This window comes from Oculina patagonica, chromosome 10, assembly GCF_052425735.1.
Source record: "Oculina patagonica isolate OP01 chromosome 10, crgOcupat, whole genome shotgun sequence".
NCBI classification, from domain to species: Eukaryota; Metazoa; Cnidaria; class Anthozoa; order Scleractinia; family Oculinidae; genus Oculina; species Oculina patagonica.
Window position 1 is genome coordinate 21231252 of NC_135767.1, and position 27781 is coordinate 21259032.

Sequence of the window (27781 nt, forward strand, 5' to 3'; positions counted from 1 at the left end):
ATGTCGGAGTCAAGCAAGAAACTAACTATATTGGGTGATTTTATTCTGTGGAGCATTTCCTTGGTTTCTTCCAGGGGGGGGCGTCTATTAGACACGGAGGATTGTTTATAAGACGGGGGCGTCTAATACAAACTTAACACTTCAGAGGAGGCGTTTATTAGATACAAGGCGTTTATTTGAGAGTGGGCGTTTATTAGATCATTTACGATATATGAAAAAGTCAACTCGGAAATTGTAATTAAATACCCATTATATAAAAAACCATACCCATTATCTTAACTTTTCAACATACTCAAGCTCATAAAGGCGGCTTAATAAGGTACTTATTGACTGATAGGTCAGTCCGTAATGAAAAATATTTTGCTTTTGGCCATTGTGCACGGCATGACCTGAAGCCATATTTTACAGTCCGGACCTCCCAATCAGTCAATACGTTCAGACTAGTTTATGTCAGCTAAACTACCATCGGTTATGAAACAATTTGACAGTTTATCCTTGTCGTACTCCAGTAGACCATTGATATCTTCTATTAAGGCATCCGCAAAGTAACACCTCCATTTTATGCTTTTAGTATTTGATTTACCACCAAACAGCGCATACACTGGAGATACACATCCATCCTTGGTCTTGACCTCACAAACCTTGTTCCTTTGGAAGGCTCCTATTTCATCTGTAAACAATGTTAGCAGTCAATACTGTGTAAGAGCAGTTTTCAATTGAGTGTCTTAAAACCAAAACCATAGTAATTACTCTGGCCAATCACAAAGGACACAGTCAATCCAGTGAACCAATCAAAACTCGAAGCAAATACATGTAGCCGGCACGAAGCGCGGGAAAACGTGCGCGAGCGAGCAAGTCACGATTGGTTTTGGTTTTAGTTCTGATTGGCTGAGAGTGTGGCGCGAGATTTTTAAGCCAATCACTAAGCGTAGTAATGCAAAATCAAAACAAAAGCAATTCACTTTCGACAAACAAGTGAGAACCGCTCTAATCCTCTGACGTACTAGTAGCTGTTATTTCATTCCTTGCTGAAATTTTGATGTGTCAACCATGTGTCCATGATTTTTTGACTTAGCCATGACAAATATCCTCATTTTGACATTTTTTTATTTTTACCAGTGTTTTTTTTATATAAAAAAAATTGTACGACTTGTTTAGTTTTACACTCCATAAGCATTCTGGCTTGATTTTATGTCAATTTCTGTTATTTTTTTCTTTCTACGAAAATGGTGAAGTCCAATATTGCGGATCCAAGACGGTGGCTCTGATGACGTCCCAGCCAAAAAAAATCATGTCATCTTATAGAGTAAGCTAAAGGTTTCCTACTCAATAAAAAATAATTCTTATTGGGATCCATCCCACCCCCCATCCCATTGTACTGCAGTGTGGGTATGAATTTGCTTGTTTGTCCGAGGATAAAATGTCAAATGTTAATGCAGTGGCGAATCTAGGGGAAGGGCCAGTTATTTCTTTCATTATAGCACTGGCCCCGTAGAAAACAAGTTGTACTAGTTGAAATATTAGCGACCTTCAGATTTGACTACAAATACGAGATCGAGTACAAGTACGACTTTGGAATTTCGACACAATGGTATCCCCCAAACTATAACTCTTCCCTGTTGCTGACTAACACATAAATAAACGTTAGGGATAAGATTGGTGTGATAAGTGATTATAGGAGGCACACGAATTTGGTTTGAAAACTCTCACTCGTACTCAATCTCGTACTCGTAGTCCAATCTGAAGGTCGCTAATAACCCATGTAAAGTGTCCGTTGCCGTACGTAGTGCCAGCCATGCATTGTAACATGCATTGTAACATGCATTGTAACATGCACTGTAACATGCATTGTAACATGCATTGTAACATGCATTGTAACATGCATTGTAACATGCAGTGTAACGTGTCATGATGTAACATGCGCCATCATGGCATACAGTAGTTTTCCATTGTATCAAAATTGTTGAAATTATGTGACACATTAACAAATTGCTCTAACTGACCTGGTAACATGCAGGGTGCTGGCGTTGCCATAGTTACGCTTCCCGCCACTTCACCATTTAAGATGGCTGACCAGTCGAACCAATTCCCGCCAATGAAATCACAACCGCGAGACATGGTGCTGATGACGTTTGAACCCAGTGTAAAGTTCCAAATGTTAAGATGACTTATTTGGCCAGTAAAGGATTGACCCAGTTTAAATTCATCTACAGCTTCTTGTGAATGTCTCTGACCAAGTATAACTTTACCACCTCCCTTAATCACCTGAAAATGATGCAACATTTTGCGTCACAGCATGAAAATTGGGATTTACGTGAAATTAGTGGTTAAATCTGGTTAAAAGTTGGTTATCCAACTTTACACCATCAATTAAATGTTGTTAAAGGTGGTTAAACCAATCTTTTTGCTACCATGTGTGAATGTGATTTAAAGTTGGTGTAAAGAAGTCCCATTACCCTGCCTTTAAATTCGAGTGTAATGCTGGCATAAAGGTCAGCTTTAAAAATGTAAAGTTAGCGTGAAGCTGATTAAATTCCAAATTTACGCCAGCTTTCCTTGAGCTTTACACCACAGTAAAGTTATGTTTTCATGCTGTGCGTTATTAGGGAACACCGAAACCATTGGAAGAAGGTAATTTAAGAGAGAACGAAGCAAGGCGAGGCAAGCCAGGTAAGGGCAAGGAGAGACGAGCTGAGGCGAGGCGAGGCAGTATAGCAAAAAAGAGGCAGACAGAGAAAGGAACTGAGACCGAGGGAGTGAGTGAGTGACCTTTATTTTAAAACGGTACCGGTAATTCCATAAATTACAAAATAACTTCTTTACGTGAAAGCCGTTTTTTAAGGTAAGTAAATACACTAAAAAATATGTGCAAATAGTTAAATTTGCATTAAGAGGAGGACAGAGAAGTAGACAGAGACGGAGGCGAAGCTGGGGACAGAGATTTAGATGTGAACAGTTGAGCTGTTGAGCTGACACACCAGAAAGGACATTTTGCTCCGGGGGATAAGATAAGATAAGATAAGATAAAATTTTATTGAACACTCCTAAAGAGGTTTTTCAGTGAACAATACATGAAGTTGAATAAAATGTAAAATTTAAAATGACATGGGCGCTCGTCGTACCGCTTAGGGTGCTAAAACCTGAAATGACCGTCGCTAGAGTTATCGCGGTACCGTTTAGGGGCTTTAAAGTAATCAGTCTGAAAATAATGGTTAAGGTAACTGCATGCATTCGTTACCCAAATAACTTTTATTTTTGAATTATTTATTTTTGGAAACAGTCATCCAGTCACCAAATGGCCGGTCCAAAGCCCATTAAATAAGATTCTGGTGCCTTTTCAGGGGTGTTTTTGAAATTTTCTGACGAGCACCCCCGTCATTTTAATTGGGGAGTTCCCCCGGGATCTTGCAGAAACATTTCGCAGCAACACGTTACAGGGACAAAATCCTGTTTTTTTCCCAAGCTCCACGTTAACAACAATGGCAACAAAGTTACATGTAAATATTAACGGAAGTAACATTTCAAATCGCAAATACCTTTCCAATCTGAAAGCCAGTTCCGGATTCGGCCAATTCTCCATTCATGTATAACCTCCAGCCCCCTGCGCCATTCTCCCACCTAAAGCAAACATGTTGCCATCCAGAGTTTCCGAAGAAATTCGTGTAGTCGATATGCCTGTGTAGAAACGTAAAGTAGAGTAAAGTTTAATGTTACACTTTAAAGTCTCAAAGTGACTGGGATGAAAAAGGAATGAGTGGGGCTGCAGGGGCGGGTGTGTTTTGGGCGGGAGGTTACAGTGATGATGTAGAGAACGCTAGGCAGCACTGATATTAGAAGGTGAAAAGTAGAGAACAAACTCTAAAGTATTTCAAAGTGCTGGAAAATTCTCAGGGGATTTCTTAGTTTTTGAGTGAAAAGGGAACCAGGGACCACACTGGACCACACCTCCAGATTGGATCACCGTTGTTCTACTGACTGAGCTACGAGGCCAGGCGGAAGCACATCGCAGGTTATCATTCAGAGACGCGGGGGTGGAGAGCCCAGGAGCTCTAACGTTTTCGCCGTAGAGCCTGAAGTCCCATTATCTTGTTACTTGGTGCCCTTTGCTGCAGAACGTGAAGCTCTGAGAATGCTTTCCACAGAGCCCGGAGCCCTACTTTGTAGGGAGTCCAGTGCCCTGAAGAGTGCAATTGCGGATCCATTGTTGCGCCTCGCCGCGCTAAGATTAAAAGCTGGAAGTAGAGAATTGCATCTAAGGTGATGAGGCAAAGAGTTTGATGAGATAGCCCGCTGACCGTCTTTAACAAGTTAGAGCCATTCTCGTACCTCGAGTCTTCGTCCTTTCTGCGCAGGCTTGAAGAAACGAGCTCGTTTCGCTCGTTTTCTGACCGCTGGTCAAAGGGAACGAAGACTAGGGCTTTCCACAAGTTGCTCGAGATTTCCAAAAAAGTTGCCCGTAATTTCTCAAAAAGTTGCTTAAAAGTTGCTCCAAAAATACAAAAAAGTTGCTTCTGATAATAAAAGTTGCTCGAAAGTTGCTCCAAAAAAATCCAAAACGCTGCTTCTTATCAAGAGAATTTCTCTAAAAATATGCTAATTTCCCTTTGAGAGTAAGATTTCTAAGCAGTTTTATGCACTTTTACGGCAAAAGAAGTATCTAAACAACATATTAGGGGGAAAATTTGTTAAATAACAAGGAATTCTTTAACTGAGAAAAATCGTGATGATATCGATGACGTCATGTTTGTGACGAATTTTGTAATGTTTTAAATGCAGAATCAGCCGAAAGGTGGAACGTCTTCAGATGTTCCTCGAAAATCTTCGGCAAACTTCGTAAATCTCCGGAAACGTTCGTATTGCCTTTGAACAACACTCGGATTATCTTCGGAGATCTTCGGTCTGGAAATTGCTTAAAATGCAAAAAGTTGCTCGAGAGAGAAAAAGTTGCTCGAAGGGGAAAAAGTTGCTCGAAAAATGAAAAGTTGCCAAAAAGTTGCCGAACAACTTGTGGAGAGCCCTAACGAAGACCCTGGGTACGAGGATGAGTTAGAGCTTATGCATGCAAAGTCGGTGAATATTTCACTTACAGAAAATTAGATTTGATGACGACGCTAAATTTACTGGAATCGGCCCTAATGGCGATGGAATTGCGATGTTCAGGTGTCCTGTAACAGAAAAACGACATGGTGACCTCCACAGAGATTTTCACCCATAGGCACACCGTGAACTTAGTCATCTCCGCTGAATCTGGTATGGCGCTATGGAGCTGTACAAAGTTGTCTGTGCTTTGTGTTGGAAAGACAAACTTGAAATCGGACATTGAACCTGTGGATTACACAAGAACAATTAAACATCACACGTTTATAGGAGCTAGGTCATCATTATTATCATTATCATCATCATCATCATCATCGTCATTATTTCAGGCCACAAAGGCAGAAGTTGATAAAAATCAGCCTGACATTTTCAAGTTGAGAACTAAAGTTCCTGATAGCATCACAGGTGTATCAATAGTTTATAGCTTCAGTACACTGGCAGAGTAATTTTTAACAAAACTGGGCCACTATTCGTAGTTTCCATATGTCTATGCCATCGAATTTTTGAAGTGAAGCTCGTGACAGTGTTCTTTTAAGAGGGTCTTAATGGCGTTTAGTGTCTAGTGTTATTTGCCCAGATTTTTTACTGCTTGCTGTTAAATTGGCCAATTTGTCAATGTTTACTGTTTCCGGGGATAATACTGTAAAGTGTTTGGAGAGTTTTTCGTGAACAACCGATAGTCTTTTAGCATTGTTAATTTCTAGCTGATCTTCGAAAATCGGTAATAAATTGAGTGCAGTGTGTTCTCCTCGGAAATCTTCTGCCAACTTCGTTAGTCTTCGGGAATCGTCTGGAAATGGCTGACAACTTCTTGATATACTAAACAAAATAATATTTGCCTTTTTCGAGCAGCTTTTGTTTCTTTCTGAGTGTATAAAATTTACTGTCACAGTGATTCTTTTACTGTTTAACTAAGATATTACAGAGCCAAAAAATAAGTATTTGCATAGTGTTATCGAGGTACCCCCATTCAGACACTCCTTTTAATGGTACGGAAAGCAAGATAAGCTCCGGTGGCATAAACTACTTGACTTGACTTTGAATACTCACGTTTGGGTGGATCATCCTCGATAGGCACGACTGCAACCTGACCATGCGCTGGACTTCTAACTATGTCTCTCCACGCGACAGTATTCCCAGTCTCCGTGCCAAATCCTGTTGCCATGTCAACCAAAGCAAATGTACGTAACACGAAGTCCCACATGTTCACGTGACTCACAAGACCGGCAAGCGATTGATTTATGTCGAAACCCCCTCCAACTGAGTCCTGATCTTGACCAATCACCAGCACCCCTCCCCCTGCGATGACAGCTCCACTCTCAAACGCCGTCTTAACTTTTCTTAATGAGCCATCTACATAAAATTTAATCTCTCCGCCATTGCTCCTCCACGTTACGCATACATGATGCCAGTGTTTGTCCAGAAGGGGGCCAGGCTTTATAGCCCTAAAATTAAAACAAAACCACAAGAAATTATTACACTTTGGTTTGATTGGCTAGATTGAAATTGTCTTTGTTAAAAATCTAACCAATGAAATCATGTGTCTGCAGAGCCACTTGTTCCTCTCGTTCCTCGCTTGTGGAAGAGAATGGGTCTGTGGCCAAAATCGAACACGAATCACTTGTTCCAGTCTCCAACACGCCATACATTCGCCCACCGTACTTGAACATTAGAATGTTGTGTGAAAAAAAAGTTTTAAAGAACTATTTACTTACAGCCATGCATTGTTGATGTAAACTCTCATCGCCAGATCTTTACGAAACATAATAAAAATGGCATTACTCGTCACACTGTTTGCGTAACTAAATGAAACAGTGTTTGAAACCATCTCAGTGATCTTAATCCAGTGGCAAAGCGTGAAGGCCTGGAGCGAGGGAAGCGTTGCAGAATACGTTATGCGATCAGCTGCTGATATGGCGGCAAATTTTACGGAGACGTTAGATGAGAAATCTGAAATCAAAATTAAAAAGAAAATAACAATTTCTTGAATTCTAATCTAAACACCTTCTTAGTTGGGATCGAAAGTCTACAATATAGTTTTCTTTTTGGATCACCGTTCTCATCCCCAGGCCTGCCTGCACCTCTTAGCCGGCAGCGCCTTTGGGCGAGAAACGGTTGGCTCAGTCGGGGGACAATGATTTGATTGGCTAGATTTTTACGAACGAAATTTGAAATCTAGCCAATCGCATCATGTGCCCGCAGAGCCACCTAATTCTTGTGCATTGGACCTACCGGCCAAGAGGAACAGTGGGCTCTAGAGAGGAGAATGGCTTAACCATCAATTGTCATGCGCTCAAATCAATGTTGAAACTTTTCAGGTTTAATTTGCCCGCTAAGATAGTCAAGAAGACTTGAATAAAGTTACAGTGAATATTCTCGTTTCTTAACTCTATAGGAACTCATATTTCGAATTCTTGACCTATTGAGTAATAGTCACGCGGCTATGGTCGATGGGCGGGTGTTTGAATTTGAGCCCATCCGGATTGTCATTACCACGAGCACTTTATAGACAACTGTCTTTGCGCTGGTTGTTCTATTCTGTGCGGCATACACTCTGCTGAAGAGACCCAATCAGGTCGAAACAGCTGTCCAGAGTTTGCATTTTTGACTTTCAGTTTGGACTCTATCATGTCGTTGTCCGGTTAAGGTTTTTTCATTTCTACGTAGTGTCAGCCTTGCTTATCTTGTCTCGTCACCAGGGCCCCTTTCCCTTTCAAACGAAGCATCCTGGGGACTAAGTTGGCCTCTAGCCTGCATTGCAGACGTATTTTGGACGAGCAAGCGCTAAATATTTCACAACGTGTTTTGATGGCCAGGGCAAGTGAAGAAGCAAACAAGAGGGTGGAATTCAACCTGAAGAGCGAGTCAGGCGGAGGGTAAAGGGAACAGTTCAATGCGCTCTCACCAAAAATGCCTACAATGCGGGCTAAGGTGGTTCTTCTTTCTAGACCTACTGTTTAAAAAGCTCTTGCAAGTCATGCGAGTTACAGCGCGTCGGTAAGGAACAGCTGTAATTACTCAAAAACATGTCACTACAAATATTGTAGTGGACAGAATGTGGGTTGCCGTTTAGGGAATTCAGAAAGTATTGGGGGGGGGGGGGGTGGGTGGGTGTTTGAAGATATTGCCTACAGAAATGCATTAATATTCATGCTTAAAGGAAGACTTCCTGCAACAAGGTTTTACTATCTTTATAACGGCATCACGCTCACAAAGAAAACCAACAAAGACCAGCTTTTCATCTATGGCAGTGGCAGCAACAAGTAGGGGGGGAAGGGGAGGGTCGGGTAAACATTGGGGAAGGTAAAAGCTAAACTGTTAGCTGATCATGTTGCATGCAATCTTAAAAACGTCGCCATAGGTACGTAATAGAAACAAACTTTGAAGATTTTTTTAGATGATCTTAAGGATATTAATGAGCGAGGAGAAAAGAATGGATACATCACTGGATTAAAAAAATGAAACTATTTTTCCAGATAAACAGGTTTGTTTTTAGGTTGAAGTACCATCCAAACCTTCCCCCTTTGTATAAAGGTGCGGAAGGTGGGGGGGAGGGGGTGTTATGGGTTTGGGAGGAGGAGGAGGAAGAGGTGGAGAAGGAGGAGGAGGAAGAGGAGGAGGAGAAGGAGAAGGAGGAGGAGAAGGAGGAAGAGGAGGAGGAGGAGGAGAAGGAGGAGGAGGAGGAGGAGGAGGAGGAGGAGGAGGAGGGGGAGGAGAAGGAGGAGGAGGAGAAGGAGGAGAAGGAGGAGGTAGAGGAGGAGGAGAAGAAGAAGGAGGAGGAGGAAGTGGAGGAGGAGGAGGAGGAGGAGGAGGAGGAGGAGGAAGAGAAGGAGGAAGAGGAGGAGGAGGAGGAGAAGGAGGAAGAGGAGGAGGAAAAGGAGGAGGAGGAGGAGGAGAGAGGAGGAGGAGGAGGAGGAAGAGGAGGAGGAGGAGGAGGAGGAGGAGGGGGAGAAGGAGGAGGAGGAGGAGGAGGAGGAGGAGGAGGGGGAGGAGAAGGAGGAGGAGGAGAAGGAGGAGAAGGAGGAGGTAGAGGAGGAGGAGAAGGAGAAGGAGGAGGAGGAGGAGGAGGAGGAGAAGGGGAAGGAGGAGGAGAAGGAGGAAGAGGAGGAGGAGGAGGAGAAAGTGGAGGAGGAGGAGGAGGAGGAGGGGGAGGAGAAGGAGGAGGAGGAGAAGGAGGAGGTAGAGGAGGAGGAGAAGGAGAAGGAGGAGGAGGAAGTGGAGGAGGAGGAGGAGGAGGAGGAGGAGGAGGATCGTTTCCCAAAATTTTTGTTCCCCCTGACTTTTTGATCTTAACCCCTCCTAGCATCCATAATTTTCTGCTTTTAGCAAACGATGTTGGTAAAGCAGTTCTTAGACATGTCATTTGGAATGAGTTAAGTGTAGCTCGAATGTAGGTATAATCTTAACTTCACTTTATTTTTAAACATTGTTTCGAGATAGAGGAACATAAAAAAGCCCAAGACATTTATGTTTTGATTGAATTGTGCCGATTCAATCTTGTGACCGTTAATCTTTGGAAAATGCTATTATACAACATCATTTCACATCAAGCTAGCAAGCTAAAAAATCGACAGCAAAAAGACCACACACAAAACGATGAACTAAACGATATTATATTCTTAAAAGTAGGATGTATTCACAAAATCCCATATGTAATACTGCAAGTATAATAAGACACTTACAGTAATAATGAAAGGTAAATGATTATGTATTCATATCCCCGTTAAAACCATGGAGTCCATATATTCCGTCCATTTGGTAGAAGTTTTTATGGATGATACTTGCAGTGTCAGTTGTTAGATTTACTGCATTAGATTATCAACAATAATTCTTCTTATAAATGAACGGAATAAATGGATTCCAAGGATTTAACGGGGATATGAATATATAATCATTTACTTCTCTTTATTTCTGTAAGTATTACAAGATACTTACAGTAATAATAAAAGGTAAATGATTATATATTCATGTCCCCGTTAAATCCTTAGAATCCATATATTCCGTTCATTTGGTAGAAGTTTTTATGGATGATACTTGCAGTGTCAGTTGTTTGATTTACTGCATTAGATTATCAACAATAATTCTTCTAATAAATGAACGGAATAAATGGATTCCAAGGATTTAACGGGGATATGAATATATAATCATTTACTTCTCTTTATATCTGTAAGTATTACAAGATACTTACAGTAATAATAAAAGGTAAATGATTATATATTCATGTCCCCGTTAAATCCTTAGAATCCATATATTCCGTTCATTTGGTAGAAATTTTTATGGATGATACTTGCAGTGTCAGTTGTTTTCTTTACTGTATTAGATTATCAACAACAAATCGTCTAATAAATGAACGGAATAAATGGATTCCAAGGATTTAACGGGGATATGAATATGTAACTATTTACCTCTCTTTATTTCTGTTAGTATTTTTATGATACTTACAAAACCTTCTACTACTACAGTTTTTATTCTTATTATTGTTATTCTCTTGCCAACGCCACTTATTTTTTCCGAAATTTTGACCGCTTCTTCAGCACTAAGTGAAATAGTGAAAAACTATACATGTTTTCTAGCATCCCTTTTCGGATCAAATCAACAAAACTTACGTTCTATTTTAACAACAAGTAACATAACCTTCGACCTTTAAACCATCCAACACATCTTCTACCCGTTTGCTACTGAAAATGGAATTTAAATTTAGCATGTGAAATAAAGCTGCGAAAAGAAAGCGATCATTTTCAGGTCATATTAACACCGCATTTTTGCCAATTGTTTTCCACTGGAATGTTACTGTGATATGCGAAAAAATGCCGCGAAAAGTTAGCAATTATATCGTTTTAAGACCAATTCATCACCACGCCTACCTACTTTTCTTTCATCTTTCATTACTATTATTCGTTGGATGTTCCTGCTAATTGCAAAATAAAGCTGCCACCAAAAAGCACCAATCATCTTCAGACCAAAACAACACCGCATTCTGCCTAATTATTTACCACGAAATGTTACAGTAGTATGCGAAGTAAAGCTGCCAAATATTACCAACAGTCATCAACGCTACATTCTGTCCACTTGTTTTCCAGTGAAGTGTTCACAACAGCATGGCAAAAAGCTGCGAATAGTTATCAACACTAATTTGTGCCCATTTGTTTTCCACGGAGAAGTGAGGAAAAAGTCATCTCTAAATTAGGTTAACATTGAACTAACAAAAATAGTTTTAATGAAGCATAGAAAGTTTAAAGCCCTAAATGACCATGGGAAGTGTCGAGGAACATAAGTTCGGGCTTGTTGAAGCATAGTTTGATACACATATTTATTCATGTGAATTTCACAAGTACTGTTGGCTATTTAAGCAGCAGCAATTTTGCACATCATTCTCTCTCTAACTGTTGGCAAAGATGCGTCGTGCGAAGCAGCCGAGCAAGCAATTGAACAGTGAAGCCATAAGAGGAGCCGCTTTATGCTACATGAGCCCAGTAGTTTCTGGCCAATGCAGTATTATCAGTGCGAAATGCGTCTGGAGCGTCAAAGAAAAAGACTTGTCAAAATCTTGGACTGCCATCTGCAAGAAGCGAGATTCTTGCGACAAAGCAATTTCAGGTTAGTTTAAGTTTAAACGTTTGCTTGAAATTGAAATTCGCCTTCATACAAATGGATTGTCACTCACATTGGTTTCCTTGCTTTTTTTCTCAAGGTATAACGAATGCAGCGTTCTTCTTTAGTGCCATATCAACGCAAGAAAAGAAAAAAGGCAGTATAAATGAGGAAAGTGATGACAGCGAAGACGATCAAGAAACTTCGTCTATTCCCATAACGTCGTCTCAGCAACTAGTTGATGGAAATCCAACTTTGGTGAACAAGTCGCTTTGGCCTTCGATAGCCTATTGGCTGGCATTAACTACACCAAATGGTGCTCCTGCAAATCCACTCGTGGTCCATCGAGCTCTGTTGGATTGTGGCGTGGGGGTTACGGCAAATCAGGTAAACCATCAACTAGAACATTAAGTTCATTTTAAGTTTAAGTTTATTTACATGTTTTCCATGTACGTATAAAACTATACACCATTAATAACATGCAGAAAAACACTTTAAAATGGAAGATCTTAACCAGTTCAATGAAGATGCGTTCATAACACTAAATGTATATCTTTCCAGTCCGTTTTATAACGGTTAAAAATGAAAACTTAAAATAATTCATTCGGGCAAGCTAAAGCCTAATTTTACAGTGATTTATCTTACGTTTTTCAGTTGACTCGTCAAAGACGGAAAACGTATGGGAATCAATGTCACATTGCCCAAACTTAATTTATCTGTTAATGGATGGTTTTTGCTAGCAATCCAAGCTAGCAATCTTAAGTTAAGTGTCCTAGATGATGGTTTAATACAAGCATAGAGATTTGGCAGCTTTCACGTTTTTCAGTGATTGTTTAAAGCAATTAACTAGTACATTTAGCGAGAGTTTTATTTCATAAACTGAAAAAATAAGTTTTCTTTCCCTGTTTAAGGTCCAGTTTCAAGACGGAAAAGAGTGTCTTGCGATCAAGGAACTCTACAAAGTGTTAAAAGACCACCGAAATCCCTTCATGCAAGAACTGGTGTTAGCTTCCTATCAGCGAAGTTATGTAGACGAATTTAGTCATTTGCCAGCAATGTCGCCGCTCTCGTCACAGCAATTGGAAGATTGTGGGACTGAAAACGTTGTGCGAGTCACCCTGGTAAACCCAAGCTTTCAGCCATCACTGGCTAGTGCAGTAGAGAAGATGGTGGAGTCAAAACTGCAAATAGACAGGTTCGGTTTCAACACGCCCGAAACCACTTTAACATCTGGCATCGAAGAAAAACGCCTCTCGGACAAGCTAACAATCCTAATTAACGACATCACAATTGCCATGAAGAAACTTAGCTACGCAAGTTACAGAGGCAAAGTGTACAAGAGAGACCCCAGAGCCAAGTACACTTATTCATATAAGTGCGACGCCAGGGCTTTCATCAACAGTCTGGCCACAAATGAGCAGTTCAAGTCAAGACTTGTAAGAGAAATGAAAAAGATAACTGAGCTGTTATCTGATCCACTCTGCGAATTGTTCGAGCCACTGGTAATCGATTACGACCTAATAGAAGTCAGTGACGGAGTATGTTGGTCCTTGAAGAAACGTGCCTTTGTGCAATGCCCAATCCAGGACAACCAGATAGGCAAGATATCGCCAAGGGCGTTCTCTGTGTACGACTCAACCAAAGAGCCTGACCCCAAGTATTTTCGTGAAATACTAGAGAACAGTTTGACACAAAGTGAAGTGTCAACCTTCTGTGAAGATTTTCTTAAACTGTTAAATTACAGTCAGAAGAAACACAAAGACATGGTACCTTGCCTTGTGGGAGAGGCAAACAGCGGCAAGACGAGTCTTTTTTTCCCGATCCAGGGACTAGGGCATCATGGAAATATTGCTACCGTAACGAAGCAAAGAGCTTTCAACAAGGCCATGATAAACCCATTTACTGAAATAATCTTCATCGACGAAGCTGACGAGCACACCTTGGAGATTTCGGACTGGAAGCTTTTCACCCAGGGGGGATACGCCGCTCACGATGTCAAATACCAGACCGCAAGGGCGTTCATCAACAAATGTCCAATGCTCATCACAGCGCAACAAAAGTTGCAGTTTGGCACGGTTCACCAACCCGCCATGGACAAACGTCTGCGCACCTATTATTTTAGGAAACTGGAAAATCCGAAGAAGAAAGCGGTGGCGTGGTTGAGAAAGCACCCCATGGAGTGCGTCGTTTGGGCCGCAGAAGAAGCCAAACGCTGTACAACAGACACCGAGAGCGATGAAGCTGACAGTGATGAAGAGAACGCACAAGATGAAGAAGGAAGTCTGCAACAGAAAGAAAAGGAAGATCTAAGAGCGCTGTCACTCACTGATCCACCAGTCAAAGAGACCAGACCCGGAGAAGCGGAAGCAAGTGATGAAGAAAGTTCTGCTGCTGGCACTGAGCAGTCGGACGACGACGACGTTACTGATTCCACAACAAGCGATGATGCCCTTGTCGAGTTAAGAGCTACCTTGAGCAGATTAGATCCGGAAAGTCTACGATACAGGTAGGTGGACCACATGCTCCGAGAGCAAGAACAAAAACTAACGTGGCGAAAAAACTATGCTGAAAAACTGCACCAGTTACGAAAAGAATCCCTCAGAGAGCGAGGCGTTAGCACCCAGACTGCAGATTTGTTGCCAATGGAACAAGACACGGTGATGCCCACACCCATACAAACGGAGCTGCAGGATCACTGCGACCAACAAAGAGATCAAGAAGAACGTGATCGACGTGAGAACGCGCGTGAAGCATTCAAAGGCGCCTGGCTAAGAAGGACCGAGAGAGAGCTCCATGACTGCGCAAAAAAAGTGCACACAAGCCCGGACCAAGACTTCAGAAAATCAATGCAAGCCCTCCTTGAAGTTCTGCAGGATAAACTGAAAAAACATCATGCCAACCTGGGAACATTGGGCACCAAAGAGGCCTTGGAAGAGAGAAAGCAGGCGTGCATCCAAATGGGGCTTCTCCGCGAGCGACACGCCCACTTCGTTCTGTCCGTCTTCGAGGCCCTCCCTACAGCCAAGGAATTGGGAGAGTCGTCTACGATGTCTTCACAGGATGAGGAACAAGAGCTGTATAAAACTCAGGTGCCGAGCTGGGAAACAGATCACATGGCGTTCCAAAGGACCCGGCTCCTCCAAGAACCATCACAACAGGGGACAAGAAAGCGAACACGTTCGCTCCACCAAACTGGAAAGGGTAAAAAGCCGTGCAACAACAACACCATCACGAACTACTTTTTAAGCCAGCAATAGACATTGAAACTCTTTTTTCAGTGAGGCTATAGTAATTTAAAAAACAAACAGATTATAGTAAAATTAGAGTTGTTAATCTAGAAAGCGGCTTAAACGAGCGCATTCCTTTAGTAAATCGAACCATACTACTCTTACTGCTAGCGTGAATTAGTTGTTGTTAAAGAAATAGATTGTTGATCGTGAATAGACATTGAAACTCTTTTTCAGTGAGTCTATAGTAATTTAAAGGAGATTATTGTAAAATTAGAGTTGTTTATCTAGAAAGCGGCTTAGTCGAGCCCATTCGTTTAGTAAATCGACCACCTTACCACTCTTACTACTAGCGTGCATTATTTGTTGTTAAAGAAATAGATTGTTGATCGTGAAAAGTAATTTAATAAGTCACGATATATTAAATGACGTTCTTGCTTAATATAAGTTGAAAATGTTAGTGTTGTCCTTGCCTCGGTAATTAGACTAGCTGCATTTTCATTCCAGCCCTTTTCTTGAGAGAGTCTGCCGTTCTTCCGTCTTGAAATTTGAAATCAGGATCCCTTAAAATTGCCGTCCACTGTCCAAACCCGTACTTATCAGTTCCCTTCTTGAGAAACTTATCCTCGTCTGCCGTGAATTTCAACACCCGACGATAAGTTCTTTGAACTCGCAAATGGTCTGTGGGAGGAGAATCTTGATTCTTTTCTTGCTTTGATTCTGTTGTTTCGACCGGTGCGGAAACACTTGAGGTTGAACCGCTAAACCTCGTTTGCACTTCCCTATCCACCTCCGAGCCTTTCGTGCCTTGTAGCTTTTGTAAACACTCGTGAGCTTTGACAGCAACTTCTCGCGATCTTTGCTTTTGATAGTGAACTTTTGCAACGGCAGAACTGTGTTTTTGGTCTTCTGATAAAATACGTTGCTCCTTGCTTGTGAGCAGATCGAGGCTTTGCGTTTCGACAATTTGACGATAGCGCGTCGGATGAATGTACTTTCCGATTGCATCAAACACTAGTTTACTCATGATGTCGCCCAATTTGCTGTGTTGTCCTCCATTTCTTGTGACAAGTACGTAGTCGCACTGTGGTTTCAGCAATGGCCTAACGAAATCGATGTAGCTTTCAAGCACCTGCATGCTTGCATCGGTCAGAATCAATGAGTCAAATCCATACTTGCTGGCCGTCTTAAACTTTTTCTGGTGAATAAATCCTCCGTTCTCCTTTGCTGCTTTTACCATGTCCACGGTCAAATACTGGTAAGTCATAGGCCGAGATCCCTTCACCTTGATGAACAAATACGCCGCGACGAATTTCGTGGCAAATGTTAAGTCCGAAGGATTAACTTGACCTGGAATAGTTTTGCTGTCTTTACGGTGTTTTCGTAACGAGGTAAATGAAATGTCACCACTTCTAACAGTTCTTCCATAGTTGCCCAGTGTCCCCTAGCATCCAAAGTTTCAATGTCTAGATCTTGTGTCCACTGCAGTCTCATCATCTTTGCCACTGTCTTGCGCGCTCGTTTGAGGTACAACTCTGTTGAGGACAAATTTCGAAGAACTGTGTCTGATGCGCCATTTATCTTTCTGAAGTCGATTAATTCGGAAATCGCATCAATGTAGCCCAATCGGCCACCGTGTCCGAGTTTGCATTTATCTTGCAAGTAGTCGATAAACTTGAACAGCAGACTATGCGAACACAGGCTAAAATCCAGCACTTCAAAACTCAATTCCTCTTCATCTTCGCAGCAAAATTTGAGAAATTTGAAACACCTCTTGACTATCTGCTGGGCTACATGATCTTTCTTGCAACCCCCACCACTTCCCGTCAACCATTTCACAAACGATTCGCCAATTTTGCTGGAAACTGAAAATGAAGGCAAAACTCTGGTAGTTTGTACTGTGATTTCACTCGATTTAACATCACTGGCGCCTTCTTTTTCGTATGCATTGAGCATTCCCAGATCAGGTTTCTCGTCAAAGTAAAAGAACCAACTGTGCTTGGTATTCACATGTTTTCTGCACCCTCTCTGACTTTGAAAGCCATCATGGTCACACACTTGTATTGGGCAATGATACAATCGGTCGGTTTCATTCTTTTCCAGGTGAAGCCGCTTTGGTTTGGGCGATGCTCCATCGATATTTGACCAATTGATTTTACACTTCTTGCTCATTTTATCATTAAGGTAAAATGGTCAACACAATCTCCTAGAACTGAATTTCTTTTCCAAAAAAATACAACGCACCGATTACACCTTAAGAAACTTCATTCATGTTTAAACTTGGCAAGGCGTGCCTCTTCTTGCCTGCCCTCATTACTATTGTGCAAAATTCATGACACCCAAGATTGTGCCCAGCTTGCCCAAGCAGGTCTATGCGCGCCCCATTGTTTGTCTTCATTTCAATGGACGATATAATTTAGGAACAAAATGGTCAAGTAAGCGCAAGGAATTCGGAACCAAAGAGTCCTGAATTTGTTCCTAAATGAGCAGTTTAGGAACAATACGTTCCATTTACAAACAGGAACTCGGAACAAAACGGTCTTAAATTATCAATTTGGGAACAAATCGTTCCATTCACAGTTAGGAACTCGGAACAAAACGGTCCTAAATTATCAATTTGGGAACAACGCGTCCCATTTACAGATAGGAACTCGGAACAAAGCAGTCCTAAATTATCAATTTGGGAACAATATGTTCCATCAACAGTTGGGAACTCGGAACGAAATGTTCCTGTTTTATCTTAGGGTGAACGTTTTGTTCCTAACTTTATAAAAAGCTGGTCCTCTTAAGGTTAACAGGAACTCAAATATGAGGAACAAATTATATTAGAGGAACGTTCCTAAAGAAAAGATCGGAACATGCTACAAAACTTAAAATCAGTTAAAAACGGGCAAAGATATAAATTACAAGTCACAAAACAGTTAGTTGAGCGTTTAGGTAAAATGAAAGCAATCATCGAAATTTGGTAAACTCTACCGCACTCAAAGGCTGTAAAACACGCAGTGAAAATTTTTGGGAAACGTGAAGGAGGAGGTAGAGGAGGAGGAGGAGAAGGTGGTGGTCGTGGTGGAGGAGGAGGAGGAGGAGGGGGAGGAGGAGGTGGGAGGAGGAGGAGGAGGAGGAGGAGGAGGAGGAGGAGGAGGAGGAGGTGGTGGTGGTGGTGGAGGAGGGGGAGGAGGAGGTGGAGGAGGAGGAGGAGGAGGAGGAGGAGAAGTAGGCGGAGGAAGAGAAGTTGGAGGAGGAGGAGGAGGAGGAGGAGGAGGACTGCTAGTCTAACTTACCTGCTCCAATGCAATGCGATCGTTCCGTCCTCACGACGTTCCCCTGGTTTAGTTCGTTCCGAAAGTTCCGGAACGTTAGCCAGCTGAGTACATTGCCTGAGTCGCGTGGGCAGTTGGTAGCCACACTGTAGACTTGTTCTTCAGTCATAGCGTAATCCCACAAGTTCACACGAGTAACGTTGCCAGTAAAAGAGTCACTTTCTAAAAAAGCCCCATCACTTGACATGCTCTGGCCTAGCACCAGCGGTTCACCATTGAATTCGACGTCATTGTGAGCCTGGCAACCATCAAACGATCGTCTGACGTTGGTTTTCCCGTCTACGTATGCTGCACAAGTACCTGTCGATTTTTTCCACGTGATGCACACGCTGTGCCACGCACCGTCGTTTAGTGGAGCACTATAGAAGTTTCTATGACGAGGAAAACAATCATTTATTTCAGTCGGGGGAATAACTGCCGGTTTTGGCAAATCTTGAATCTTCTCACAGTTATTAGTAGAAACTCAGTCATGTTCTATTGGAAATCCACGAATCTGATTTTCTATGCGCTGAAAGAACAATTTGTCTTGACTTTGACTTCACAGTACATAAATATGTAGGTTTTGGAATGCACTCCTTAGACTGTTTACACTGTGTTTACTAAAACAGTTAGACCATTCGCCCTCGTTTTCTATGAACTCAGCTGTGTGTCGTTGATTATTTAAACAATAGAGTGTTTCTGTCGAGGTACTATTGGCTGATAGTTGCCCCGCGGAAATTTGATGTTCTAAAAACAAATATTAAGAGCATCATGAATTATTATTTTTGTTTCACTTTTCAGGTTAAAAAACTCGAAATTTAACAAACGAAACAAAACCAGACTAGAAGCCCACTAAACGCGGTGAATGTGGTTGGGGTTTTTGTCTACAGGCACGCTTGTTTACAAAAAAAATCACAGGCGGGCAGTATACATTCGGGCATTTTTCTCGGAAGGGCACTATGGGCTGATAGTGCCCTCCACGGATGAACACTATCGCATCACGTGATCAATTTAAACCAATCAGAATCTGAGAAAATTTAGTGGTGAACTATAATCGCTAATAGAAAACTCGGGCTCAAAGTCTAGTCTTTAATTAGTCAGTAAGCTCTCACCTTTGATAGTTTTGTAAGAAAAAGATGCACTGTCCTTTGTATTCACAAGTCAAATGAATGCCACCAGCCACAAGGCCAAAAGTTCCCGATTGTGTTGTTTGAAACCAGATGCAGAAAGTTAGCGCAGACAGTTTTTTATTCAACACGGCGCTGTTCACAAAGTTAGACACGCTTTTTGTCTGGAACGTGAAATCGAAGTCTCCTGAAATAAGAAAAAAAAAGCACAATGATGTCAAAAGCAAAGGAATAAGCCAAAACAAACACACGCCAAAATAGAAAAGAACGCAGTGAAAGACCTCTTACACCCCCCCCCCCCACCCACCCCAATCCCAGAGGAAAGGCAAGAGAGGATACTCCCTTTTATAGCTTTGTAGTTATGTGCGACGCCGGACAGAATGCTGTATAGGTCTCAAAGAAGGCATGGCTTGTGCCCTGTGGTTTAGAATTTGGCAAGTTTTCAGGAAAAAATACACTTTTGATAGGCAGTCTGATGTGAATTACGATAATGCATTTTGGGCCTTTTGAATACTGTGGAGAAACGTTCGATAGACTAGCATCCCATCCAGGGGGAGTAGCAATACTCCTAGCCGCTAAATGCTACCGAAATAGCTAAGCGTCGAGAGCTATGAGCCAAGACCGGCGTTATTTTTTTTTCTTTTCATTTGAGCCCGACCTTAACTGCACAGTACATCACGCTAGTATATCCGCAGTCTCCCGGAACTAAATAGAGAACTAGGATAGAAATAGGAACTAAATACCTGCCCATTGTTGGCACACGTCACCAACATGAATCTCGTCACACTCACAGTGGAAGCTGAACGGAAAACGATCACACGTGTTGATGCATTTCCCGCCATTTTGGCACGGTGACGATGAACATCCGGGACCTTTCTGAGACTAAAAAATGACATATCGTCAGTTTGCAGCACTTTAGATATACAGTAGAACCCCGGTAACTCGAACTCTGAAGGGAAACGAAAAACAGTTCGAGTTAGCGGGGTTTCGAGTTATCGGGGTCGATTGCATATTTAATTTGCCAAGTTAATAATTGATAGTTAACCGATTTTTCAGCACTTCAATATATGGTACAGCGCAAATTAAACTTATCTTGTCAGAAACTCTAACAAGACCATGTATTCTTATGATAAGAGTGGAAAATGGTTGTCAAATACGTGATCTGTTCGTTGCTCAAATCAATGGGCAACCGTGCCAAGTTGCAAGAACCGGAATTCGAGTTATCGGGGTAAATTTGACCCAAATTTTGTTCAAGGGAAACGGAATTTAGTTCGAGTTAGCGGGGTTTTCGAGTTATCCGAGTTCGAGTTAACCGAGTAAAAATGACTGAAAAGTGTGGGTCAAATCCAAGGGAAATGGAAGTTCGTTCGAGTTAGCGAGGTTGTTCGAGTTATCCGAGTTCGAGTTACCGGGGTTCTACTGTATAATGAAGTTGTGGACACCGTCCACCCAGACAATTAATGAATTAAGTTAAGACATTCCTTCAGAGCTTTATATAAACTAAGTTCACGTGGTTCCTTACATCTTATTAGTAACTTATCACATGAAACAAGAAAGTTAAGAGGACATATGCACAAATTTCAAACAAAAATGAAAATTCTTGGCAATAGCCCTGTAATGGATTTCGCTCATTCTCTTACCATGGGTAGGTCTCAATATGAAATAAATCACAGTATACTTTGTTTGGCTAAATATCGATTTGTTTTCGAGAAAATCGATAATTCTAAAATCCAGCAAAATTGACGCTTTCGGAGCTCAAAATTTATGCCGAGTTTGTTAGCTTCGCGTCGAAAAATAAAGCACTCTGGAAGAAAAATACCTATTTAATATCGAAGAATAACATCAAATTAGTACGTCGAAAGCAATTTCTGCTCTTAAAGTCCTTTTATTTACAAAATATAATTAAGTTTATTCGACACACTTTTGATTTAATTCAAAATAGGTCAAACTTATCGCTTTATTTAAGTATGAGCGAAGCGAAATAAATGGCCGAAAATTTGGTATTAGACAGATAAATGATTGTTCTTTTCGATACTAAAAGGATTTCCTAGGGAAATGATTTAGTGCGATGCTTTCAGATCTCAAAGTTGCTTAAAATTCGTTAATTTAACCGACCGTGACATTGTTGATCTTATCAACATTATGTAAACATTCCACGCAAAGGTTAATTTTCCCCATGTGAACTTCAACTGAGTAAAATAAAAACATAGACTTGCTTACCGTGGTGTTCGCCGATACATTGTAAATCCTGTTTTCCTCATTTACGACAAAACCTAAGCCCTCGGCGAAGCTGTTATCCAATTTTCTTGACGCGCCATTTGTAACTGATTTCCACGTCTTGAAGTGACAGTTATTTTCCATGCATTCTTGAAAACAGTCCTGAGTCTTAACTGATCAGTGTAAACAGGAATACGAAGTACTTTGCTTTAAATCAACTTAAAGCTTAGCAGCAGTAATAGATAAATCGATACGGCCGGCGAATCTTCGTTTCGAAAACCGCCATTTGAGATTTGTCGGCCCTTTGTCCTGCGGTATGCAGATAATTAATTCACACTTGAGTAACTTCCGGCACATGAAATCGACAACCACCGTGACCAGAAAGCACCCTGCTTTTTGGTGATTGGTTGAGGCACTATTTTTATCATTTTAACATAAGCTCTCAATGAAAAACTTTTGGGCTGAACTTGTACTTAAGTTTCACTTCAGTAAGCCACCGTTCGAGAGAGTTGTTAAATGGTTGCATGAAAGCGCTTTTAACTTCCGGGTCGAAAGTTCTTCTGTTGCGTTGCTTCGCTTTGCTGCATATTTTTTATCCAGTTCTTACCCTTGTTCAAATTCTTGATTAGGCTAAGGCAAAACAGTTGTAGAGTCAACTCTCCCTTATTGAAGATCTCCATAAGACGGACACCTGCTGTTAGTCCTGTCCTTGCCGTTTTTTCGGTCATTTTTATACTCTAACCAGCTAGGCTACGTTTACACGGGACCGGACTGGAGCCGTTCCGAACTGGACCGGACCGGATCGGCCTTTGTTTACACGGAAGCGTTTGGCACCGATCCATGTGTTTACACAGGACGGTTCTGGAACCGGTCCGGAACGGTTCCATAACTTGACCTGCAAAATAGCAGGTCCAGTTTTGGTTCCATCCCGCACCGGTTCCAGAACGGCCCCGTGTAAACAGAAGGCCTATCCTATCCGTGTAATTAGAAGGCATATCCTATCCGAAAATCGGACCGAAACGTTCCGGACAGTAGCAGTGGTTGATAAATCGATTCGGCCGGCAAATCTTCTTTTCGAAATTAAACTGAGATTTGTCGGCCCTTTGTCATGCGGTGTGCAGATAATGTATTTCACACTTGCGTAACTTCCGGCACATGAAATCGACAACCGCCGTGACCAGATAGCACCCTGCGTTTTGGTATAGTATTGGTTGAGGCACCATATTATTGCTATATTAATATAAGCTCTAAATGAAAAACTTTTGGGCTGAACATGTAATTAAGTTTCACTTCAGGTAGCTACCGTTTGTGAAAGTTGCTAAATAGTTGCATGACAGCGCTTTTAACTCCCGGGTCTAAGGTTCTTCTGTTGCGTTGCTTCGCTTTATAGTTTTTTTTTTTGTTCTTACCTTTGTCCAAGTTCTTGATTAGGTCAAGGCAAAACAGGTGAAAGCAAAATCTAAGATGTTATCGTTGGATCCGTCTTCCGTGAATGTTAAAAAATAATTTTTTTTATGACCATGTATATATTCTGTTGGGGTCCGGCGTAAACAAGGGAAGGTGCCCCCCGCCAGAGCTTGCGGGGAGGGACAAGCGCCTCGCCGTCAGGGAACCCAAATGTACTAAATATCATAGTCATTATATAAATATTTTGTTTTTAAACCTGTTTTCCGGTGTGTTTTTGAGTTGATTTGGAAGCTATTAGGGGAAAACGGTTTAAGTTTCAAATATTATCCGCAGTCTATTCCTTCATAAATAAGACGGTTATAATTATAATACGACTCAAGTTTCCAAACAACAAGAGATATAAAGTAATAACTTTATAATCACCTTAATTCTCAATTCAATAGGCGAACTTTATTAGGAAGGAGTTGTCGAAGCTGGGGTATTCCCCAAAAACGGCTCTGTGCCGTCCAATGAGGTCGTGGTTTTGGGTTCCCGATCTAGAACGGGATTTTCAATATCAGACGATATCTAGAACGAGATATGGTATTTTGAACACACAAAAGTTCCAAAATATCAGCAGCCAAAACGGGGTGACTTGTTTCTAGAACGCGGTATCTTTTGAATGCAAGTTCTTTCTAACTGAATACCAGAGGCCCTTCCAATTACGCTGGTAAAAAGGGAATGTTATGCTTCTAACAATGCTTGTTTTTTTGTCCGATATAATGCTCAACTGTAATTATGCTCATTTTTTTTTTAATAATGCTACTTTGGTATAAATGCTTTGTTGTACTTTGCAGAAATAAATACAAAATATGGCATCACGTCAGAAGTCCATCACAAACTTCTGATTACGTGTACTTTTCTTCACCTAGCTTAATCTAATGAAGTGAAAAGCACCCTTTCCTTAATTTTTACACCAATATACACCTTGGTGTAAACAGTCATAAATGTTCAGCGTTTTATAAATTGTTTACCGTGACTGGTATTACAACTGCATATACATGATATATGGTCCCTTTTTTCCCCACCCCTTCCCACCTTTCCTTCCCGCTTTTATTTCGCCCAATCCTCCACAGGAGAAAGAAGGAGAGCTTGTTTACAGGCTAGACTACACAGCGGAATATATATTTTTAACTAACATTCACGGGAGACGGATCCAACGACGCCATCTAAGGTTTTGTGTACAGCCAACTCTCTCTGAAACGGGTACCTTCGGGACCGGCTCCAACTCAGTTCGTCTAAAAGAGATCTCCGTCTTATAGGGATTTTAACGTCGTTTCAAATTTTCCACTGAAGAAGGGACAAGAATTTGAACAAGGAAAAGAACTGGATAAAAAATATGAAACAAAGCGAAGCAACGCAACAGAAGAACTTTCCACCCGGATTTCATGCAACCATTTAACAACTCTCTCGAATTGTGGCTAACTGAAGTGAAACTTTATTACAAGTTCAGCCCAAAAGTTTTTCATTGAGAGCTTATGTTAAAATGATAAAAATAGTGCCTCGACCAATATTTCGAAAAGGAGGGTGCTATCTGGTCACGGTGGTTGTCGATTTCATGTGCCGGAAGTTACTCAAGTGTGAATTAATTATCTGCATACCGCAGGACAAAGGGCCGACAAATCTCAAATGGCGGTTTTCGAAACGAAGATTCGCCGGCCGTATCGATTTATCTACCACTGCTGCTAAGCTTTAAGTTGATTTAAAGCAAAGTACTTCGTATTCCTGTTTACACTGATCAGTTAAGACTCAGGACTGTTTTCAAGAATGCATGGAAAATAACTGTCACTTCAAGACGTGGAAATCAGTTACAAATGGCGCGTCAAGAAAATTGGATAACAGCTTCGCCGAGGGCTTAGGTTTTGTCGTAAATGAGGAAAACAGGATTTACAATGTATCAGCGAACACCACGGTAAGCAAGTCTATGTTTTTATTTTACTCAGTTGAAGTTCACATGGGGAAAATTAACCTTTGCGTGGAATGTTTACATAATGTTGATAAGATCAACAATGTCACGGTCGGTTAAATTAACGAATTTTAAGCAACTTTGAGATCTGAAAGCATCGCACTAAATCATTTCCCTAGGAAATCCTTTTAGTATCGAAAAGAACAATCATTTATCTGTCTAATACCAAATTTTCGGCCATTTATTTCGCTTCGCTCATACTTAAATAAAGCGATAAGTTTGACCTATTTTGAATTAAATCAAAAGTGTGTCGAATAAACTTAATTATATTTTGTAAATAAAAGGACTTTAAGAGCAGAAATTGCTTTCGACGTACTAATTTGATGTTATTCTTCGATATTAAATAGGTATTTTTCTTCCAGAGTGCTTTATTTTTCGACGCGAAGCTAACAAACTCGGCATAAATTTTGAGCTCCGAAAGCGTCAATTTTGCTGGATTTTAGAATTATCGATTTTCTCGAAAACAAATCGATATTTAGCCAAACAAAGTATACTGTGATTTATTTCATATTGAGACCTACCCATGGTAAGAGAATGAGCGAAATCCATTACAGGGCTCTTACCGACATATGTTTGACCGTAGGAAACCTGTGCTCTTAAAAACGTGATACACACATTTATCACGCATTTATTTAAAGGGGCTACGTCACTGGCATTTCACAGATTTTTGGTCTAAACTGTTCTGAAATTAATGTTAGGCAACTTAACCGATAAAAGCATTATCTTTGAACATCTAAAGGAAGATATTACCTTAATTTGCAGATAGAAATCATGCTACGGCTATAAATATCGATTTTTTAAGACCCATGGAAACAACTTGAAAAGTTGAGCCTTAACTTTTCAAATTGCAATCCATTTCCTTTCGAGCGATCTGCAGCCAAAGACATTTGTTAACAGTTTCAGTGCTCTAATATAGCAATTTTAAATAATAAAGGAAAAATACTTTTAGGTTTCCTACGTCACAAAAATAAATTTCTGGCTGTTCAAAAAACTGGTAAAATCCGTGACAAAGCCCCATTAAGCTGCGTTTTGATGTTAGGAAGTCAGAACGGTTGTAAAAAGACTGGCGAAAACCGAAAAAAATGTCGGGTGCAGTCGCCTTATGCAGTCATATTTAATGTTTTTATGCATACCTTTCCAGTGTCATAATAAGTCATGTCAGCTTGCGCTTGATAATTTTCGGGCTTAGTAACCATGGTTTCGTTGCTCAGCTCACATTGGTAGAGGGGGCCTGGCACCTCCCTGAAGTTGTAAGATTTACACCGAGATTCCTGAAGACACGCGAACGAGCAATCGAGGACATCGGGAACCTGGGTCGAGGAGATGACGTAACCAGACAACGCAAACCCTGAAATAACAACAATAACAATTCCATTTTTTAACATAAATTGTTACGGCGCAAGATCTTTCACCTTGGCAGCTCCAACGTTTTCTAATGCCCTGCCATCTGACATCACGGACAATACTCCAGCCGTGTCCATTTTTAAAAATAAACTTAAAACGTTTCATTTTTATAACTTTTTTTTACCATTTATCATTATTTTTTTATGTTTTAACATTTTTTATTGTTATTCTTGTAAAGCGCCTTTGAATTTAAAGGATACTGGCGCTTTATAAATATGTTATCATCATCGCCATTATTATTGTTATTATTATTAACAAAAACAATAATTATAATAACAAAAATAGCTTTTTCGCAGCTGTCGTTTAAAATATTAAAAGATTACGTTGCATATTCAATTTTTCTAAAACATTCACGTTCAAAACGTCCAAGCACTTGTGAAAACGTGGTTGAAAATGTTCACATTAAATTCTAAAAATCTAAAGGCAGCATTTTGTTTACATAGGAACGCCTATAGAAATGGTTGTTTGCAAACAGAAAGTACGTACTGACAATTATTAGATCCTTTTGGACAAATTTCAGTCGTTCTTTCCAGAAAAGCTTTAATAACATACATAAGAAACTTATGATTTTTTTCATGAACATGTCAAATATATAGCATTTTGTTTGAAGAGCGGTTGTGTTTTGTGATTTGTGTTTATATAACTCCTTCATCGTAGTTAAGCCTACGCTTCTGGAAAATTCTAAGCTTCAGCAATAATGCATTAATAAGTTAATGTGTTTGTTGTGTTTATAATAAACAACCTTTTTTCAACTTAGGGGGCTTGTTATTTTTACTTTTTGTGACATGCGGCCTGAAAAAAGATTTACTTTGAAATCCGGTTGTGAAGACCATAATTTTTCAACATGATCGTAAACCTACCCCACAAAGTTGTTTTACAAAAAAGGCATTTTTTACTATAGGACTCCTGAGCAAATAATTTCTGAAGTTCACAAATTAAGTAAAATGTCGTGCAGATGACACCAATAAAAAAAAATGAATTAATCTAATTTCAAAAATTAGAAAACATAACCATCAAGAAATTATGCCGAATTCACCTTAGTTACCAAAACGAAAATGACAGAGTTCAGAAAGTCACAAAAAATGTTTTACCTTACCTTTTCTTACACTTTCATATTTATTAGAACGATAGCACTCATCCTTTCTCGCAGAGAGAAGTCTTGCCAATAGCATAGAACACAATAAGGCCCATAAAAATCCCGCGGAATCCATTTATCCAACGAAAACTTTCCACCAGCGTATAAAACTCACGTTAAATTCTGAGACCAGCAGTTAAAGCGAAATTGTACTCTCGTGCAAACCCCAAAAGTTTAAACAAACGCAGAACATTTAGAACTTCCGAAACGAAATCACTCAATTATCCAGATTAATTTTTCCACCCAATCTAGATTGTCGTTAACGCTATAAT

General features: G+C 40.6%; 3 protein-coding genes across 3 annotated transcripts; 1 reads left to right on the top strand and 2 right to left on the bottom strand.

Annotated features, from left to right (window-relative positions):
* LOC144628996 (uncharacterized) lies at window positions 1–27739 on the bottom strand. Its single transcript, XM_078487136.1, has 11 exons — window positions 27471–27739; window positions 26104–26318; window positions 20085–20223; window positions 19327–19528; window positions 18197–18606; window positions 6813–7047; window positions 6148–6542; window positions 5088–5325; window positions 3537–3675; window positions 2004–2265; window positions 1–670 (listed from the first exon to the last, which is right to left on the bottom strand). Exons 1-11 carry the CDS (start codon window positions 27583–27585, stop codon window positions 441–443), a joined length of 2580 nt encoding a protein of 859 aa, XP_078343262.1. The 5' UTR covers window positions 27586–27739; the 3' UTR covers window positions 1–440.
* On the top strand, window positions 11493–14198 carry LOC144628786 (uncharacterized). Its single transcript, XM_078486901.1, has 3 exons — window positions 11493–11694; window positions 11789–12075; window positions 12600–14198. Exons 1-3 carry the CDS (start codon window positions 11493–11495, stop codon window positions 14196–14198), a joined length of 2088 nt encoding a protein of 695 aa, XP_078343027.1.
* On the bottom strand, window positions 15397–16182 carry LOC144628788 (uncharacterized). The gene has a single exon (XM_078486902.1). The coding sequence runs from the start codon at window positions 16180–16182 to the stop codon at window positions 15397–15399; it is 786 nt and encodes a 261-aa protein (XP_078343028.1).
* Window positions 27740–27781: the final 42 nt, after the last annotated feature.

Excerpts from the sequence above, each read along its gene's own strand:
- LOC144628786 (XM_078486901.1), top strand. The coding sequence starts at position 11,493 with ATGCGTCGTGCGAAGCAGCCGAGCAAGCAATTGAACAGTGAAGCCATA. Across the intron at positions 11,695-11,788 it reads TTGCGACAAAGCAATTTCAG|GTATAACGAATGCAGCGTTC; the intron begins GTTAGTTTAAGT and ends TTTTTTCTCAAG. Across the intron at positions 12,076-12,599 it reads TGGGGGTTACGGCAAATCAG|GTCCAGTTTCAAGACGGAAA; the intron begins GTAAACCATCAA and ends TCCCTGTTTAAG.
- LOC144628788 (XM_078486902.1), bottom strand. The coding sequence starts at position 16,182 with ATGACTTACCAGTATTTGACCGTGGACATGGTAAAAGCAGCAAAGGAG.
- LOC144628996 (XM_078487136.1), bottom strand. The coding sequence starts at position 27,585 with ATGGATTCCGCGGGATTTTTATGGGCCTTATTGTGTTCTATGCTATTG. Across the intron at positions 26,319-27,470 it reads ATATGAAAGTGTAAGAAAAG|GGTTTGCGTTGTCTGGTTAC; the intron begins GTAAGGTAAAAC and ends TTGTTATTTCAG. Across the intron at positions 19,529-20,084 it reads CGTGTGCCAACAATGGGCAG|GAGACTTCGATTTCACGTTC; the intron begins GTATTTAGTTCC and ends TTCTTATTTCAG.